The sequence below is a fragment of the Lagopus leucura genome, unplaced genomic scaffold (assembly GCF_019238085.1).
Source record: "Lagopus leucura isolate 7727_CA_CO unplaced genomic scaffold, USGS_WTPT01 Super-Scaffold_100029, whole genome shotgun sequence".
Lineage (NCBI taxonomy): Eukaryota > Metazoa > Chordata > Aves > Galliformes > Phasianidae > Lagopus > Lagopus leucura.
Window position 1 is genome coordinate 3,976,467 of NW_024962280.1, and position 19,311 is coordinate 3,995,777.

The 19,311-nt window shown below is 42.9% G+C and overlaps 2 protein-coding genes across 3 annotated transcripts in view; one reads left to right on the forward strand and one right to left on the reverse strand.

Moving 5' to 3' along the window:
• LRRC31 (leucine rich repeat containing 31) overlaps positions 1-19,311 on the reverse strand; it is a 36,553-nt gene that overhangs the window by 13,519 nt on the left and 3,723 nt on the right. The gene's annotated exons all lie outside the window — the stretch shown is intronic.
• Positions 10,431-16,860, forward strand: SAMD7 (sterile alpha motif domain containing 7). The gene is made up of 8 exons (XM_042881039.1): positions 10,431-10,533; positions 11,174-11,300; positions 11,442-11,578; positions 11,905-11,983; positions 13,707-14,386; positions 15,276-15,397; positions 15,820-15,930; positions 16,588-16,860. The coding sequence occupies exons 1-8, from the start codon at positions 10,431-10,433 to the stop codon at positions 16,858-16,860; spliced, it is 1,632 nt and encodes a 543-aa protein (XP_042736973.1).

Consider the following 19,311-nt stretch of genomic DNA (forward strand, 5'->3'; position numbering starts at 1 on the left):
TCCCACACAGCATCCACTGGTGAGAGATTAATGTGGATTTTTGTACTTTGCCTCATTGTGACTCCTTAATCCGGCATATATTCCAAAGAAATAATGCCATTAGAGGATTAGTGCCACAAGTTCATTTGAAAAAAAGGATTTGCAAACACTGAAATCCTATATTCTATGTACTTAATCACTGAGTATCATTTTGGGGATTCCCTCTCCTTTTAGGAGTGCATCTTTCAATGAAACCCAAGCAAAGTAGCAACTCTGTATTTGATGGCCCTTATTATCCATCAAGTAAAATTAGCACCCCAAGCACCTGGATGAAATAATAAAGCACACTTGCTATAGTCAATGACTGCAGTTGCATCAAAGAGGCCCTTGGCCCAGTATTTATATAGAATATAACGATTTTGGATATTTATCTGCTAAGGATGTTCAACATTCTGAGCTCTATAACACACAGTAGACACCCTTGTTTACTTCTACCCATGTTCCCTTTCTCAGCTTTGCTCACCCCTAGGTGCAGCCAGCATTCTCCTTTCTGTATGAGGAGACTGAGTCAACATGATGTTATTCCTTCCCCCTTTCCCTAGCATGCATCTCTGCTTCCATTCCCACCTCCTGCATGAATGTCAATGCCTGCAGTAGCTTTTCAGATTGCTTGGCTCAATCTGCTGCAGGCTGAAAAATGCTTATTGGCATTGCTTATAGGCTCACAGACTCAGAAACACTGTGCAGCACTGACAATTCCCTGGACCAAACGCCTTCCAGACTTCCCCACAGTGTGCATGCCTGAGGACTAAGTTTGGTCCAAAGGACCTGTGAGAATCCACATTATTTCCTGTAAAATGAGTGTTTGACAGTCTAACATACCAGACACACAGCAGCTGTTTAAAACAGATTTCAATGTGCTATGAAAACTATAGCTGATCTTCTTGGTATTTAGGTCCAACCATAGACTGGTCACAGGAGAAGTTTGAAAGGCACAGATAACATGCTAAACCAGCAAAAACCTTGGGTTCAGAAAAGCACATTCCTCTGAGAAACCTTACAACAGTTTCCCTAAACTCAGTGAGACTTTTCATGGGTGACATTTCTCTGTACTTTTATGCTACCACAGAATCACAGAACATCCCAGAAGGGACCCACAAGGATCACAAAGTCCAACGCTCGGCTGCACATAGGAGTGAAATGGAATTTCTCTTTGTGAAATGGAACTACACAAATATCAACGTCTCACTCCCTATTAAAATCTACTAGCCTGTCAGAGAAGATTTTCAGGGCTAGAAAATAATTTTTAGTTGAACTTATGCCAGGATTAATCCCCTTTCAGTTAATCATTCACATGAATGGGTAATCTGCAGAGTTCATGCAAGGCCTGCAAACTATATTAATTACTAGAAACCTAATTAGAAATCAACAGAGTCAAAGGATCAGTGTTACTTCCATACGGTACCATCTGGTACAATGGGTCTGGATAGTTCAGGAAAACCCCATTGCATTCTGTGGAGATTGAACCTGAATACATACTACTGGGTTTTGGTTGTGCTCTTCCAAATCCTTATGTTCTACAGCAAAGTGATGCTGTGTTGACTACAGAGATAACCCTGGCAGTAAATCTGGGCAAGAGTGCACAGGAGAAGGTGTAGCTCCAGCCCTATCTTTCACATTAGTGTATACTTAGTGTAGCTCAGGTGATCAACGCCAAATATTGCATGGGAACTGTTCAACTACTGAAACTCATCTTCAGATTCTGCGGTGCAAAGGGAATAAATAATGTGGGAATACATTGTGCTAAATCATCTGAGCTAACAGTGATGCTGACTGACAAACCACGGTCTAGGACAAGTTGATACAGTCCACTCACCTCCTGCGTCCCTCTCTCTCACTCTCCATTGCTGCTTCACCATTTTTCCCATTGGAGAAGATGACCAGCAAAAACAAGACTGCTGAGATACGTATGGATACGTGTCTGATTCAGAAACACATCCCCAACACCTGTGAAATCCAGCCAAGAACAGTTAGATCTTTCCAGAGCGGGACTGTCAAAGCACTGTGGTTGTCACACATCACCACAGCAAGCAGCAACCTTGCTTCTGTGCCAGAAATCAAAGACTGGATGCCAGGAATCCCGTGAAGTATCATTCTCCCTTTCCAACCTTCCCTCATTGGATAAAATAGAAGCAAATACATATATGTATACCTGTTATATTGCTGGTTTTGTTTCTACCTCAGGAAGTACTCTCTCCTAGTGTTAAACTTTTCATAGTTTTCCTGAAATGCGGTACACACAGGCTGAAACATCTGATGAAGAACGCATGCTGATGCAATACTTTGCTCTTAGTGTACTTGGGCAACCCCATACCTTACTAAGCATTTGCTTCAGCCTCGCTCAGACAATCCCAAAACATCCCAGCAGAGGAGCTTTCTTCAAGGCTGCTTTGGCTCATCACATTTGGAATGACAAGCTTCTGTAGGCAGTCACAGACTGAGTGGATTGAACACAAGCTGAGAATCACCTTGTAGCTGGCATGCTACTGAGATACCTTGTCTGCTTGCAAGTGGAATTTTTGTTAGACATTTCTCCAGGATTAGGTGCTGTGATGGTACCTGGGAAAGGACATGGGGCACTTGTTGTTGCAGTGAGCATTTGATGAGCTTCAGGAACGTGAGCAAGGGGAAAACAAACATCATCTCTGACGTCCCACGGGCTGACATGGATACCTGAAAAAATTTACCTCTCCCTGCAGTTTTAAACTTTGTGATACACTGGGCATTCATTCTGAGAGTTAACCCGCTGATGGTGAGAATTAAAGAGTAAACTGCTGGCTTGAGCAGTATAACCATCTGATCCTTGTGTTAGCCTCACAATATGCTTAACAGGATTTCCATCTTCTAGTTTTCCCCAGTCCAAGCGGATACACAGCCCTGGGATAACACAGCTGTGGGCTGACTGCTCTCCAACTGACAGAAATATGCTGTTCCTAGAAATCTGTGCAAACAGGCAACAATGCAGAGAGCCAGGCACTTCTTAACCTTCTCGCATATTTCTTTCTGGAACAGGAAGATTTTAAGTGAATGCAACAAGCATCTTACAAGCTAACAACAGCTTAGCAGGTTAAATGTGAAATAGGTTTATCAGATCAGCGTGCTGCTCTTCTTGTAATTACGTTTTTGCAGCCTGTTTAGAGGATGGTATTGGAGAAGGGCTTGTGATGTCAGAGTGGGTAGGGCTTAGAAGCAGGGATGAGGGCTAATCGAGATAAATTCAATTTGTATTTAAAGTAAACTCAGCGTTAGTTAAGGCAGTTTTTGACATGTTAATCTTGATGTGGTTTAAAAGCTGCCAATCACATTACTGAGGCAGCTTGAAAGGAAGACGTATGGTGAAGGCACAAACTTTTGGACGTTCACGGTGACTTCATTTTCCTCAAAACGAAGGCCTTCCCAATAGATGTAAGTATACATGAAATAGAAATAAACAGCACTAGTTTATGATACCAATAGCTATGCAGCATCTTGCTAAGCAGCACCAAGAAGTGTATGATTTCCATGTTTTGGTAGCAAAGGCTCATCTCAGGAGGGAAACTGCACAGATCGAAGCAGGCTGTTTATTTGAAGAGCAGCACTGCACTGCAAAGAGCAAAGTATGGAGTAGTCATGAGAGTTATAGAAAAAGTAAAGTCTGTGATGAGCTATGTACCAACTTCTCAGCCATCTGTCAGACGCATATCCAGGTGGAAATTGTATTTGCCTTACAGCATACATTTGATAATTCTGCAACATTTAAAGACTGATTTCAGAAAAGGAAGCTTTTACTTTGTGAGGGCTTCTCACTGCGTGCTCAGTAGTTTTTAAGAAATCTGGACATGAGATGTTTAATGTGCACAAACCAATGCTTTGCTGTCTTTTCTAACTGTCTTAAAATACTCTTCGAAGCTAACTGGCTGTTACTCAGTACAACTGATTCGTTGTGCTAGTGTATACTTCTTAAAGTGCAATTGAAAAACCTCAGTATTTCACAGGTACTTCCTAGAGCAGTGAATTGCCTAAATTAGTGTGCAATTTGCATTGATCAGTGTCATAATGACGAGGATGCAGTTGGGTGGTTTAGTCTGACATACCTACATTACATTTGCCTAATCTAAATTTTGCTCATGTGCACAGTCATTGTAGCAAACCTGTGGTAAGAGTTTTGTGGAACACCAACATACTGAGTGATATATTTTGTAAAAATAGCATCATCATATTATAAGAGTTCCTTATATCTTGTTCTTATCAGAAGTGTGGGTGGAATTAACTGCAGGCTGAGGAAAGCTTGGGCGCTATTAGATTGCCTTTCAGCTAAAACTTCAAGCTCCTCAGTTACAGAATATGTGGATTTCCCATCTCTCCCGTGCTCCAGTGATAGAAAAAGATCAGTAGGGACAATCCTGACTCAGGTAACTTTGCCTTGGTCTGATCCTGCAAGCTGTGGAACTGAACATTCTGTCTGTTGAAGATGCTGACTTCTGAGTTTGTTTACATGATCAGCTCTGCAATGTCAGACTGCTCTTGTAAGGGGAATAAGGTTATGTTAAAGCTTCTGACTTTCCATATGAATGTGGAAAATGTGATTTTAGTATCCTACATCTGACTTGTGTAATCTGCAAACATTTTTAACACCAGTTTACCATCTTTTGTTTTGTAATGAAGAAAATTAGCCTGAAAAGATTAATAATACTAATTTTAAAAGCACCATCTTGTTTTACTTCAGTGCTCTCATACACAGTTTTCTCCATTTACTCAGAGATGTTGGGATGTCTGAAGGACACAGGTGCAATATCATATTCTAACCAAACAGAAAAGGTATAGAGGATTCAGTACATGTTTTGGAGAGTCAAACTCTTAGTGGAAATCAGAGTTGTTAAGTGTAAACAGTTTTAAAGAGCCATCCTAAAACTCACTCACTTTTCTACTGCCTGGTTTCTCTCAGCACTGGCAATGTTGTTGTTTGTACCACTATTTCAGCTTAGTTCAAAGCAAGACAAAAATCCCACTAAAAATTCAGATCTCATTTGAAAATACTCACCTTGCTCTCTGATCATGAGAATTCTCCATTCCCAAGGCTTCTACTTCAAAAATATCTAGGAATAAAAAATAATGGGGAAAAAAATCCCTTCTTTATGTTTTAAAAGCAAACCACTATGAAGTAAACAGCATTGTCTGGCTTCCTTTTAACTGATCCCACTCAACGACACTTTGCAATCTTCCATCCTCTAAAATAATCATACTGTTTCAATGACAAGCTATTTTCATTGTCAATTATGAAATAAATCCACAAGGAAAACGAAATGCACCGTGCTTTTAACCCTTTGTATGTAAGCCCTGTAATAGAGACCATCCCTCATGAACAGCTGGTTAGGAGACAAGGGCAGGTGAACAACACTGCACACATACACACATGCATACCCACGTTTGCTCAGCCACGACCCCTATTTTCATTAACTGTTGCTCCAATTTTTAACAAACACAGTGATAGGATGTTGAAGCCTCTGCTCAGTGTGACCTCAGGTGGAGCCTTTGGGTGCTGCCACAACCACAGACGTACAGCATTAGGGCTGTGCTGCAGGACGTGGCCCTGGGTTCCAGCTCCACAGAGCCCCACCTCAGAGCTCCCTGTCCTGTACCCACACAGCCCCACTGCTGCCCCAAAGGGGAGGAGGGCTGCTTTTCCCACCACCACTCACCTGCATCACCCACAGGGGCTCCCGTTGTGCCTTTGTGACGCAGCCCCACTTTTGGGTGCAATCAGAGCATGAAGCTGATAGCTGCCCTGGTAGCAGACAGGAACGGGTCTACCTTCACCCCACTCCTAGAATGAGGTGCCAACCCAACTTAGCTCCAGAAGGACTGAATTTACTAATACTAGGCCTTGATACATACCCCAAAGCAGCATGTTTAAAAGAACTGTGACTTGCTGCAATCTTAACTATTAGCTAGATCAAAAATGGTGAACAATCCACACCTTTGTTTTCAGTAAAGGCATGCAAGTAAACTCACCAGATAACACCAGGTATAAATATAGTTATTTTCCTTTCTTTAAGGAATGTGTGGTTCTCAATCCAGTTTTAGGATTACACTCTAATCTCAGTCCCTGGACAGTCTGTGCCCACGTACCCAGGATTAGAATTTAGCCCTACAGCCTCTCCAGGAGTACCTCACCCAGTTAAGAAGACATGTTTCATGGTCCTGGAGTCCATAATGTTGGTATCATCATCTTCTTCATTTCCAGAAGTCATTTATTTTACTGATTGTGGTTTCTTGAACAACTAGTCTCTAACTTTAGGACTCCTAGCATAGTTTAAGAACAAAACCCTTGATACAATAGTTAATAACACTAGAATATTAGCAATACTGTTTGGTTTGTTTTTTTCAAACAAAATCTGATTTCTCAAGCAATCAGGACCTTTCTCTAAGAAGGGACTCAATGGGAACAGAAATGAGACTATGCATGAGTTGCTCCATATATTTCACCCAAAAGCTTGCATACATGTTTATATTATATGTTCAACTGATTTCTCTGGCATAAATGTACTTGAATTTGAAGAAATACTCAGCTTCTCCCAAAAAGTCTGCAGATCCATTCATTGCAATGGTACACCAAAAACTGTTCTTTAAAAATGCTAATTACTTGTGTTTGATGTAGATAAAACCACTATTAGCTAATGAAACCTGAAAGCATTTAACTACAAAATAAGTCTTCCAACAAACCCACACTAGACATAAGATGCTGTTATGATATGGACACACAGCCCTGCTACAGACATTTTGAATCTGCACACCAAATAATGAGATTTCCAAACACTTGTGGTTCATGAAGTTCGTGTCTTGCCATGTCTTGTCTAATAAACTGAGACAGAATTAGTACTGGGTGAGTGCTTCTGCCTGCTGTCAAGAAGGGTTTGCTAAGGGTAAGACTCTAAAGGTAGAGATTAACTTGTCTTCATCCCTGTAATGTGCTGTACAGCCAGGATTTGTGCAATAGGATCAGAGAAGAGCCATATATGAATGCAACGCCAGACAGCTGGCGTGTATGAATTTATATGAACTTGGCTGTAGGATTCTGAGCTGCTCTCAAATCCCAGCTAATATATGTATCAGGAGCATACTTTCCCTGCATCTGATCTTTTTGTTCCCTCTTCTCCCAGAGACAGCTTTTTTTTTTTTTTGCTGAAGTTGGTTTCTAACATGCTAATCACTGTGATAATAGTAAGAACCTCCATTAAATACCTTGATTTTGACCTGTCAATCACAGCCCCAGCTAGGTAGCTCAAAAAGGCATCAATCCAAACAGTGTAACATAAACCAGTCTAGTTCAGCATCTCCTCCTGACACAAGGTCAAACAGGAGTCTTACCATTAGGATGTTAAGCCAGGTAAGTATCCTACCTGATCAGCTCAGTGCTTCCTTGAACAGGAAAATCAGGGTGGTAAGTAATTTAATACAGCTAACACACACATACAAAGTGTGTCATTTACGTAAGATGTGCATCACGCGGACGTCCTGATAGAGCTTAGGAAAGCAGCACCATTTCAGTGGAAACAGCATCTGAGGACTTTTTCCCAGAAATACCAGAGGTTTTTTATACATTTGAGAAGAAATCCGAGAGAAGTTACATAGGGCTGACTGGCACAACAGAAAACAAGACAAGATAGAATGACTTTATGGAGCAACTCAGGTGAAAACCCTCCTCTTGGCACACGAGGGCTCCAGCACTGGGGCAGTGGAAGCAGTGACTGCTTCAGTGGGAGAAGATGCAGATGAACTTTTGAGTCATACTGTTCCAAGGCTTTTTCAGTATAAGTTGCTGCTGTCATGAATGCTGCCTGAAAGTGATGCTCTATAAGTCTGGGTGTATCTCTATGAGATAATTATCAGTAATGGCTAACAAGCTACCAAAACATATGGATCAAGTGCACTATGGTGCTGCTGTATACGCTGCGTATGGAATCCCACTTTTAGTGGGTATTATAACATTTGAAAGAAAAAACCTCAATTTTTAAAAGAAAGATTTTGAGAAAAGTCTCAGGTAGTCCCACTTCAGCTCTGAAAAGAGACTATTAGACAGAGTGTCAACAGGCAGCATACCACACAAAATCCATATTTGTATGAGGAGCTGCACGGGCTATACAGAAAACACCACCAGGATACTGATGCTAATGGTTTTACACCAGTTACCACCACTGATGTCAAAACAGGAGGGCTGTATTTGATCCCACATGGAGGCTGCAGCTTGGGATCAAAATAGATGGATCTTTTCCCAGCAGGTTTTCCGTAATTCCACACTTTCAAAGTTGCACCAGGGGAGAATGAAGGGGTTTCCACTACAACAGCAGATATGTAGAAGCTCCAGGAAGGCCTGATAAGGATTGTCTGATAAAACTCGTACGTTTTTCCCCAAAGTGGGACAGCTTCCCCAGAGCAAAGTGTGTCCCCAGCTGTTAACAGAACAAAGGACCGAATCATGCTAGCAGGTCCTAAATAGAACAAGCGGTACAGCTTACCAGTCATCTGACAGGTGAAACCTAGTTAGTGCTAACACTGACTTTCTTTTTTTATCTTAATTTCATAGAACAGTAAGATAAAAACCTCCTCTTTCATGGCAACCACTCGGACCTGTAGTGGCTGCTTGGCACCTTCCTGCTCTGCAGCCAGCTGAATAGGGATTAGGATGAGGTTTATAACTGCAGCTTTGTTTTCCTGAGCATTCAGCACAGAGCTCTCATGGGTGAGCGAAAGCACCTCAGTGACTCATGGATTGATACAGTATGGTAAATACCATCTTTGCAGTTGCCACCTATTTTTTGAGCTGTTGTAAAGTTTAGTTCAGCACTAAATCGCTTTAGTACTGAGCTTTAAAATGCTTTAGGAGCTCAGAAGCACTTTGGCAGCTCAAATGCTCTTCGTGAGGCACCCAGCATCCTAAACCGCTTTAAGTTTAAAGTACCCTAAAAAAAAAAATCAAATGGAAACACGTCCAGCAGCACACGTTCAGATAGCTATGTCAAAAACAAAGGGCATCGTGGTGTTCTTCTTTGTTTGGATACGGTTATCTGCATCCAGAAAGACCTCAATCTTGGCCAACACAGAACGTAGCACTTAAAACATTTACAAACATAAGGAACATCTTTATTCTAAGGGGACTCAACAGGTTTGGTGCAAGTATGACCTCGATTCACAGTCAGTAAGGTTGAAATGACTAACATGCTTACCCTTCAGAAAACTGACCTTAAGGCTGAGACCAAGGATATTCACCATGCCATGCATGCTCACTGGTTTAAAGGTAAAGCCTGTGGTGGCTGGACCAGCCTTGTGCTCACCCCTAACCATGCCCACTTGTCACACCCTATTTGGTCTCAGTGGTGGCTTTATAGCACTGCTGTCATTGTGGGGGGTCACCAAAATGAAACGGATCCCACAGTGGGATTTCATCATAGCAGCTCTGGGGAACACAGGTATTGACTCAGTAAGACCAAGAGCAGGCACAACAGAGTATAAGAACAAAAATACATTCCAGCCTGCAAAGCAAGTTTAACATAAATGTGAGGAAAAATAAAACAAGCCAACGGGCTAAAAGAGTTCCTGGAGAAGGCTGGCATTTACACTGATAATCCTGTGTAGATCATTGCCCCCAGATCCTGAGCAGGGTGCTTTGTGATTACTCATTCCCTTGCTATCAGGATCACTTGTAATCTAGCCACCTGCTTGTTTGGGCAGACTCAGAAACGCTGATGCAATCCACCTCAATGAAGTACAGCTGTTCTACAATGCATCAGTAGTGCAGTTTTCTGTCTAGATTTCTACTGTTCATCTGACTTCATCTACCCATAAATCTGACTTTTTTAATCACTATTTCCATCACTACAAAGCACATACATTCTTTTACCTTTTTCACGTCACTTGGCAGTCTGAAGAGGCTGATGTGATTTGGAACTGCTTACCTCTGCCACTTCTTTCCATCCCTTTCAGCTAGCAGACAGGGCCCTATACGATCACAATTCCCCATTCAGAACAGGGATATTTACCTTAAAGACTATGAGTTCATGTCACAGTTCTCAGGGCTGCAGTCAAACGATATTGGCCTCAAGACATCCTTCTGAACAGCTGATATTTCACAACATCCTCACTTGCCCCACACAGTAAGACCAAGAACACTGAACAACTCAGTATAAACAGAAACATTTGCACTGTTCTGAAAACTCAAAGTTTCTTTCTGATAACCAGTATAATCCCCAAGCACTGAAGGGCATGGTTGTGACTGCCAGAAGGACTACTTGATTATCTGAGCAATAACTGGTATAACCTGCCAATTCCTTGCATCATTGAATGTCTCCTTCCTTTCTTTGGACCTGTCAATCCAGTTCTTTACCTTGGAAAAGTTGCTGCCGTCTCCTTGAAGTATGACTCCACGAGATCACATGAGAAAAATGTCTATCCTGGGGGAACAGGGAGCACTGGAAGAAAAGCACCTCTACCGTCTAGCAAGCGGCATGGCAGCAGGAGGTAAGCAGGAAGAAACCCAACTAACTCCATGTTCGTTTACAGAACTGCTAATCTCTGCAGAGATACCTTTAAAAAGGTATCTCAAGTTTGTCTTAGGAATAATTGGAGGAATATTTCTCCATTAAGGTAGTTAAAAGTTAACATGGGAAATTCTTAGCATCCAGAATTTGATCAAGAGGTGCAAAGCAGCTGGAAGAGTTGTCAAGGCCACAGAGGAACTCAGCAACAGAAGTGTTAACTGGGCATTGTGAGGTTCTGCCATACAGCTGCAGGCTCTTTCCAGAGCTTCTGCCTCACTGCAGGTCCCAGCTAATACAACTACTTTAAAGGAAATGGCATTAAGAATGAAACTCTCTCAAGCAGAGAACTTAACATTTCTGGCTGTTTAATAGTGATATGTGAATTATTGCTCGTTGTAAGTTGTCCTTTTATTCACTTGACAGTGCACATTCTGTTTAGTTTTGTGACTGATTGCATAAAACTGCATTATTTAAACAAAGTGGTTAAGGTGGCAGTGAAGTTGTCTTTTTCTTAGACGATGTTGCTAAGAAAAGCGTGATTTGCTAAATCATACAGAAACTATTTTTCTGCTAGAGTTTTACTACAGAAAGAATCACTTTCTGTGTGTGCTTTGTGCCAGAACTGCGGCAGCGACAAGAGATGCTCATGAGGAACCAGCTGATGGCAGTGAACCCTCAGCTGATGGGCACAGCCCAGCAGAGAATGCAGGCAATCCCCTCGCAGTTCGAGCCTCGGCTGGTTGACAGGTATTCTGCAACGCTTCTCTGTAGCAACACTGCAGATACAGAATAAACAGTCCTGTGCTGTCCTCGAGTGCCTAAAAATCTCACATTACTATTAACTGAAGAATGTCCCCTTCTGTGTCTGAACGTGTGTTTGTCTTTCAGAGATCTGTTACCTTCAGCTGAAATGACGGCCACGGCCGACCCAAGGCAGATTCACATCGCGTCGCACCTGGGGCCCGCAGTCCCGCAGCACAGCAGCATGCCCAGCCTGCTGCCCAGCCGCATCTACCCAGGCCCAGGTAGCAAAGCATTGCCTGCAGCACCCAGAGCTTTCTGAAGCTTTATCAGCAGTGTCTACAACACAGCCCTGCTGTCCCTTTCCTTTACAGACACTGGCAGGTGCACCTAACTACACGCCTGGTGCCAGGCTTCATGCTTCTCCTACTTATTACCACAGAGGCAGTGAACACAGATAGCATTTAATTTAACTCAAAGTCGTTCTGGCTTGCTGACAAAGCACACAGTTTGAGTCTTGAAAAGCTCTTAAAGTGCTTTTGCATGGCTTTGGGCTTTGTGTGTTTGCTTGAGGAAAAAGACTAAAGACTTTTCTTCCTCTTCCTTTAAGGGTATGGCTTTCTCCAACCAGAATCCATGGAGGCTGTGGCCAGAAGACAGGAACTGGTTCAGAAACAAAATATTGCCAGGTATTGCCTGCAATAAGCTTTGCTGTGAGATGCAGCTGGGATTGGGGCAGCAGATGGAAGTCAGGAACTCACAGGCTTTGTTGGGGCTTATTGGGGATGATTGAGATTCTTTTTCACATCACCCAGCAAACCAGAGGGCACTCCTATCTCTGAAGCCATTGAAATTTCTGCTTGCCCCTATTCTCCTTTAGCCTCAAAACGATACAAAGAAAAGAAACCAAATCCTCAGCCTGGTTAAAGAAACAAACACACTGCAGGTTTCAGACCCAGCCCTTGAACTCTGGATCCAAACACCCCAAAGTTACAAAAAGTCAAAAACAAATTCAAATTCAAACTTTACAGCTGTGCTATTGTATGCAATATCTTCAGCCTCCACAGCTGGGCTGCAGGGATGACTGAGCTGCACCTCTGCCCTGCCAAGGTGGGTGGGCAGCCTTCCTGCTGCAGTCAAACAATCTGACTGGCAGATTACCACAGACAGGTTGTTTGAATAGCACCAGTGCAATCAGTTGCTGGTTAAGTTATCCCAAACACCCTCCATTACAGCCACACCATCTCCATCAACTCCAGCCCCAACCAGAGCCATGCTGGGCTCCACTGGTTGCAGCATCTCTCACACAGTAAGATTAAGATCAAAGAAGAGATACATCCTGATCACACATCTCAGAATTATGACAGGTGTGTCTAGAGCTCTTCAGTCAGCCAGACCTGATTACCAAACCCCCCATAGCACAGCACTTGAATCAGCACCGTGTTTCAGATAGCTTCTGCCACACGATAAACCCTGGAGAAAAACAAGTGAGGTGTCACGCTCTGCTGTTTACCTCCACCTAAGAGCAGTGTGTGAGTAGTGATAATTGGGCAAGATGTACAAGAAAATGGGGCACAGGCAAAACACCGTCACACACTGAAAGCAGGAAGTTGAGGATGCAGACTGTGGCACAGCTGAAAAGAGGGTAGAGGGAAAAAAGAACTGGACTGTAAGGAGTGATGGAACAGTCACCTGCTGCCCAAGAGGTTTTCTTGACAGTTCTAAGGAGAAGTCCCCCAGAAGTCAGCCTCTCTGTCCTGGTACTCTTATTGCAGTGTTTAGAAGGCTATCTAAGCTCCCTTTATGGGCTTTGTTGACCTCATAAACCCTTTTTCAAATAAGAATATAGAAATTCCACTGCAGATTTCTCAAAGCAAGAAAGGAAGCTGCAGCCCCTCTGCTTTGTGCTGTTAGATGGGCTCTGTTCTCCCATCTCTCAACTCCACTGGAATATTTACAATATCACTGCCATTTTCCAGTTTTCAGTATAATTTCCTGATTGGAAATATTAATCGTTTATTTTCTGTAGCCTTTGGCCCTTATGACCCCAGAGACACTTTTCCAAATCTGAAGAGAATGTAACCCCTGTTATAATGCCTGGATTGCTGATACACAAATAACACTTCTCTTTTTCTTGTCTGAAATAGTGCACAGAGGTATCACATGACAAGTATATCTTATCTTCCTTTTAGTTTATTGTATGTACTTGGCAACATATTAAATATAGGCAAGCTCACCATTCCACCTGCAGTATTTATGACATCTCACAAATAGCAGCAATATAGGGCAGAGGGATGAAAAGCAGTACTCTTTAATCTCTTCAACCATAGCTTGGTTTTAATCTGACATGAAAAAAAGAGGGGATCGAGGAACTGAGCTGCTCTGACTGCTCGTGCTCTGTGTGTCTCTTAGAATGGAGATGGAGATGAGTGCTATTTTTCAGCAAAAAGAAATGGAGAAAGCTCATCGGAAAGGACTGCTGAGCCTGGAAGCACCTTTCATTTACCACGGGATGCCAGCCAGCCCCATTGCTTTCCGTGGAAGGCACAGGCTGCCTGAAGGACACCTTCCCAGTGACTTGTATGTTCATCGTACCACCCTCGACGACATCCATGGTAACACCATGCTGATGGCCACCAGCCCCTATCCCCCCGTCAGCACCCTGCAAAGGGAGAGGAGCCGCCGGCCGGGGAGGAGAGCTGCAAACCACAAAGCTGCAGACTGCGGGGCCAACGGCACCAAGAGCCAAGCTGAAGACAAAAGTACAGACCCGGCTTCCACTGCAGCAGATGATGAGAAAGAAGACAAGAAAGAGGCGGAGGTGGAGACGGCAAACAAACACGAACAAAGCAAAAATCAGGTGGAGCTGTCAGCAGTTGCCAAAAACTGCAAAGAGTTGGAGCAAGACTTGAGAAAAAACTGTGCTAATCACGAAATTTCTGCTGAACCCAACAGCTGCAACAACACAAGTGAGAAGGAGTCTAATAGCTCCTGTGCTAGTTTTGATGACAAGTACATGTACCCGTCTGCCATCCCGTTCTCAGCACTACCATATGGATTTCCAGTTCCCAGCAACCCACTGCTACCTCCAGGTTTGTAAGGTCTCCAGATTACAGTTAAAATGGCATGTCATTAGTAATTGTTTCTATTGAATTGCTCTTATGTCTTCCGCTTCTTTAAAGCAAATTTGGGTACAATTGTCACAGCAACTTAATATAGAACTCCTATGCTGCAAAAAGACTTGGTAAGTCCATGTCAACAATGGTAAAGAGTGGCTTTCCCTACCTGCAGACCTGCAGCTTCCTGGCACAGTGGAGGTTTCAGGGTTTATTTGCAGGGCAATGCAATGACACAGTGAAGTTGGCAGCACCTTAGGGTTCCCCAGGGTTCTGCTGGATGGGACAAGGAATCCCATTAAAGCTGCATTGCTTTAGGAGAACCTTGCCTTCTTTAGGAGCTCTACATAAGACACAGTCACAAGGTCACTGTACAACAATCACAGTTTGTAAAGCTTTGAGGCTTTTAAATGTACATATGGCACAAAACATCCCAGTACCTGACATGAGAACAGGCTGGGATGTTTGTGCAGGATCATTTACCAAAGATACCATCTCACTGAAAAAACAAACGATGCATGTTAACTATTCAGTTCCTGTCTGCAACAGGAATTCAAACAAAATCTCTGGATGAAGGTAAAACAGTGGTAAAGTATAACGAATCAACAGCACTGGATAATGCTGTTGGAAATGCTGCAGTGTGCTTTGCACATTCAGTGACTGGTATGTACAGTGCATACAGCAAATAAAAGCAAACCCTCCAAGACCAGTTACAACTCTCAAGTGACTCTGGCGTCAAGGATTACCGTATCGGTGACTGCACGGTGCTGTTCATGCAGTGTACATAACCTTATGTCAGCATTCTTCTCCTACTGGTTTGCCAGCAGAATTCTACAAAAATAACATCTGTGTTTCCTCCTTAAAGCAGCACATGGCCTGATCCTGAACGGAGAAGACATTTCCACCATTGAAGACATCCGCAAGTGGACGGTTGATGATGTGTACAGCTTCATCATTAGCCTCCCAGGCTGCTCCGATTATGCCCAGGTGATGACAAACACACCTAATGGTCACTGTCACATTTTAAGGTCTTTAGGATCATCTAGATTTAAGATCAGCAAATAAATACGACAAATACAGAGGCTTACTAGTTGTCACCATCTTACAAAACAGCAACCAACCAACCAACAAAAAAACAACAAAACCAACAGATGCACCAAACCAACACTAAGTAACACCAAAAGATTACTAAGTCCCCACTTGCTAAAAACAAGTAGATAAGCTACAGGAAAATGTGCAGATGTCCATATATCTGAACAAAGGACACCACACTGCAGTTACGAGAGAAACACGAAGATAAAACACTGAAATGATTTCCTCTGTCTGTTGTCTACAGCTCAGGGTTAAGCATAAAGAATAACTGGTGAAGTCTGTTTGGGCACACCTCGATGTTATTTTCTTTTCATCAGATATTCAAAGACCATGCTATCGATGGAGAAACCCTCCCACTGCTAACAGAAGAACATCTCCTAGATACCATGGGATTAAAACTCGGGCCAGCGTTAAAAATCCGTTCTCAGGTAATATCAAACGTACCAAAACTAGCAAGTCATGCAGATGTGAAAGGCTCAGAAGCAATCAAGATGTTTTTTTTCCAAACTAAACCACATTTTTTTCTCGCTCATAAGCTCATTGCTATAATAGTGGGGGAAAAGAAATTCCTCCAGCAGGGTTTGCTTTTGCATCTCTGCATGAAGCAGCAGAGGGTCAGTGGAGGTGGGGTGTCAGGACTGACAGTTTGAGAGATGCTCAGGGCAGATTCAGGACACAGCAGTGCTGGAGACTGGGCTGAGCCTGGTAATGCAAAGGTATTTGATGGATTTACTCCCTTGTATTCCTCTTTGTCCTTTCCCACCGGTAAGAACTGTTCTGATACATACTTGCTTTAGCTCCAATCTGACCTTTAAAATCCACCACGTAAAGGTTTCTACAGTCTTCCTGGGAATAGAATCTTAAATGATTTGTAGACAGGCTGTCCCTCTATGTTTGAAGTTTTCTGCTCTTACTTTCATCGTGGATTTTGTTTACTTTTGTTAACCACTGCTAATCCTTGGAGGGCACTAGGCAGCTTCCAGGCCACGTCTCTGGCACTGCTACACAACAGCCAACCTTGACATTTATTGACAGCAAAATCACCTCCTGAAACAACCACTGCGATTTTGTTTCTGTCTTTGAAGGTGTCTCGACGTCTGGGCAATGTGTTCTACATGATGAACCTTCCCCTGTCCGTGCCCCTGCCTCCTGCTCCAGGCAAACCCCCAGAGCAGCCCTCCGACATCACCTCTCCTCTTCGCTGCAACAGCAGCGGCGATGCGTTGGACAGCCCCTGCTCACAGGGCCTGGAGACTTCAAAAACAGTGGAACAGATTGTTTCAGAAAGCAGGGATCATCCATGTGATGCAGACGGACCACAGGCTGATTTCCAGATGATCACTTTTCAGAAGAGTTGAGTTGGGCCCAAGACGTAAAATGTTTCTAATAATACAGGAGCCTTCATTTACCAGGTGTTTGAGAGGATAGCTGCAGCCTGAAACCTCTGCATGGGATTGGGACTGAATTAAATCAGCTGCATTGTGGTATCTGAAAAGCACTTAAAAACACAGGACTACGTATTAGTGCAATTACTTTCAAGTGCAATTCATTGAACAGGGTATCAGCACAATTAACACTGCTGAAATCTGTCAGAGGCTCAGAGAACACTCCGTACAGCTGTGCAGGCTGCTGAGGAAAAATCTACAGCTTATTGCCAGGGTTGGAATCTGCTTTGTGTGACTGCATAGGTGAGCAGAGCTCAGAACAAAGCAGAAGCAGACTGCTGGGAAGCCACAGAGACAGCCACATCCTGGAGGCAGCAGCTCAAAGCACCCTTCCCCTCTGCTCACCTGGGCAAGCCATGGAAGTCTTTCCCCAGCAGCACACTCAGCATTCTTCACAAGATGAAATGTGCTTTCTGCTCACTCCTGCTACTGCTGGTTAAATATCTCACAGCAAACCACAAAGTGGAGTTTTTAGCTAGAGAAAAATCGCCAGCATTCCATAATGAACCCTGTGTGAATTATCTTTATTCCCTCATTAAGGGTTTTGTCCCAGGCTGTTCTTTCACTGAGGTACTGGAACTGTCCTCCACCCTCCTCTTTGAAGAAAACTTGACTCTGAAGGGCACACAAATGGTTTTGAGAAAACTAGGTCTTGTAAACTGAGTGCTGACTGATCAGTGATCTGCTGTATACTGCCACTTTAGATTCCCTCTCCTTTGTTTCGTTTCTGTGCCCACATGAAAAAAGACCAAGAGGTGCACTGTTGTGCAGATGGCCAGTGTCTAAATGAACGAAGAGGAACGTTCTTGTATTTTAGACTGTGGGCACCTTTCTTCAGCTTCAGCCTGAGAAGAAACATTTTATTATTTTTGATACTGTAAATCAAACATTTGTGCAGTAGTTGATATGAGGTTAGAAGTTAGCAGCAGTAACTTACAGTGTTCATCTTACTGCGCTGTCTGAACTCCGTAGCCTTGAGAGGAGAGGCAGATACCTCTCATATTCCTTTCCTGAAACAGCAAAGTCTTGCTCTAAGAATTCAGCATGACTCTCCTTTGCTGAAAACTCTGCCACCACCACCAGTTACAGCAGTGCTGGGCTCTGTGCTTATATCTTCAGATACTGTAAGTAGGTTTATGTTTTCAGGTTTCACTGATGAATTCCAGTTAGGCCCAAAGGAGAAGTGTGAATTGCTGTACAACAAAATACCCCGAAGATGCACACAGGCCCTAAGGGAATCTCCTAAGTTAGGTGCTGACCTTTATGCCTGTGATCTGGCGAAATTAATGAGAGTCTTTCCATTACCATAAGAGTCTGGTTTATGTGTTATGCATCATCTATGAGCATCTTTCATACAAGGTACTGTTTATTGGATACTTAATAATATCCAGAAAATTAAAATCCCAAACTGGAAAGCCTAGATATAATTCCAAGACTGTCTAAAAAACAACTACAACAGCAGAAATAATCTTGGAATGGCCATTAGTTTGCTGTTTGCTTTGTCTCAGTGAATTTCAGTGTTAACATCTGTTCTCTTCAATATTTTTTCTGTTTTTCCAAGATTTTAAACTTTAGTAAGGTGGGTAGAAGAGTTTTATAACAATTTGATAAATAAAAAAATGTTTACTTTTGCAGATTCTGGATAAAGCACAATTATCACTGTAAAGAAGTCACAGTCTGGTTGTAATGTTTTCACATGGTGTTTCAACATGTAATGTCTCAGATTACTGACACTAGAAGAAAAAGTTTCCTCTCATAGAAGGTTCAACTCCTGTGATTTTCCTCTTTCTGCAGCAGATTGTTCATGAACCATCAGTGAAAAAGAAAATACTAGAAAATATTTTTATATAGCCAACATGTTGTTAAGAAAAAAAAAAAAGCATCAGAAGCATCAATACTGTTGGGTGTCTGAAACAAGGTCTAACTCTTTTCTTTTGTAAAACTGACCAACGCATCAACAATGCCACTTATCTAATTAAACACAATGCACTGTTGGTTTTCAGATGGTGTCCTGGCTCTCAAGCCCTCTTTGCTGCAGGACCAAATGCAGCTGGGGGCCCACAGGGCCACACGATGTCGCTGCCCAGCTATGAGCACTTTGCAGAGGCAGCCCCCAAGGGAACGGCAGCACAGCACACAGCTGGGTGTCCAGAGCAGGGATGTGAGCAAACAGGGCTGGTTTTCCTGGAGTAACAGCAGAGGAGCTTCAAATCCTATGTGCTAGGGAAGAAAGACTGAAATCTGGTTCTGAAGAATGTGAGTGCTGGTTTTTTGCCAGTGGCTCAGACATGAACAGTTAGAAAAGCAGAGAAAGCTGGATCAAAGCATGACAAGCCTGACAGTGCTGCAATTAAAGAAGTATAG

What these genes read in the sequence shown, in the direction of transcription:
- SAMD7 (XM_042881039.1), top strand. Translation starts at nt 10,431, where the DNA reads ATGACTCCACGAGATCACATGAGAAAAATGTCTATCCTGGGGGAACAG. An exon ending in GAGCCTCGGCTGGTTGACAG is followed by an intron (nt 11,301 to 11,441) that starts GTATTCTGCAAC and finishes TTTGTCTTTCAG; the next exon opens with AGATCTGTTACCTTCAGCTG. An exon ending in CCGCATCTACCCAGGCCCAG is followed by an intron (nt 11,579 to 11,904) that starts GTAGCAAAGCAT and finishes TCTTCCTTTAAG; the next exon opens with GGTATGGCTTTCTCCAACCA.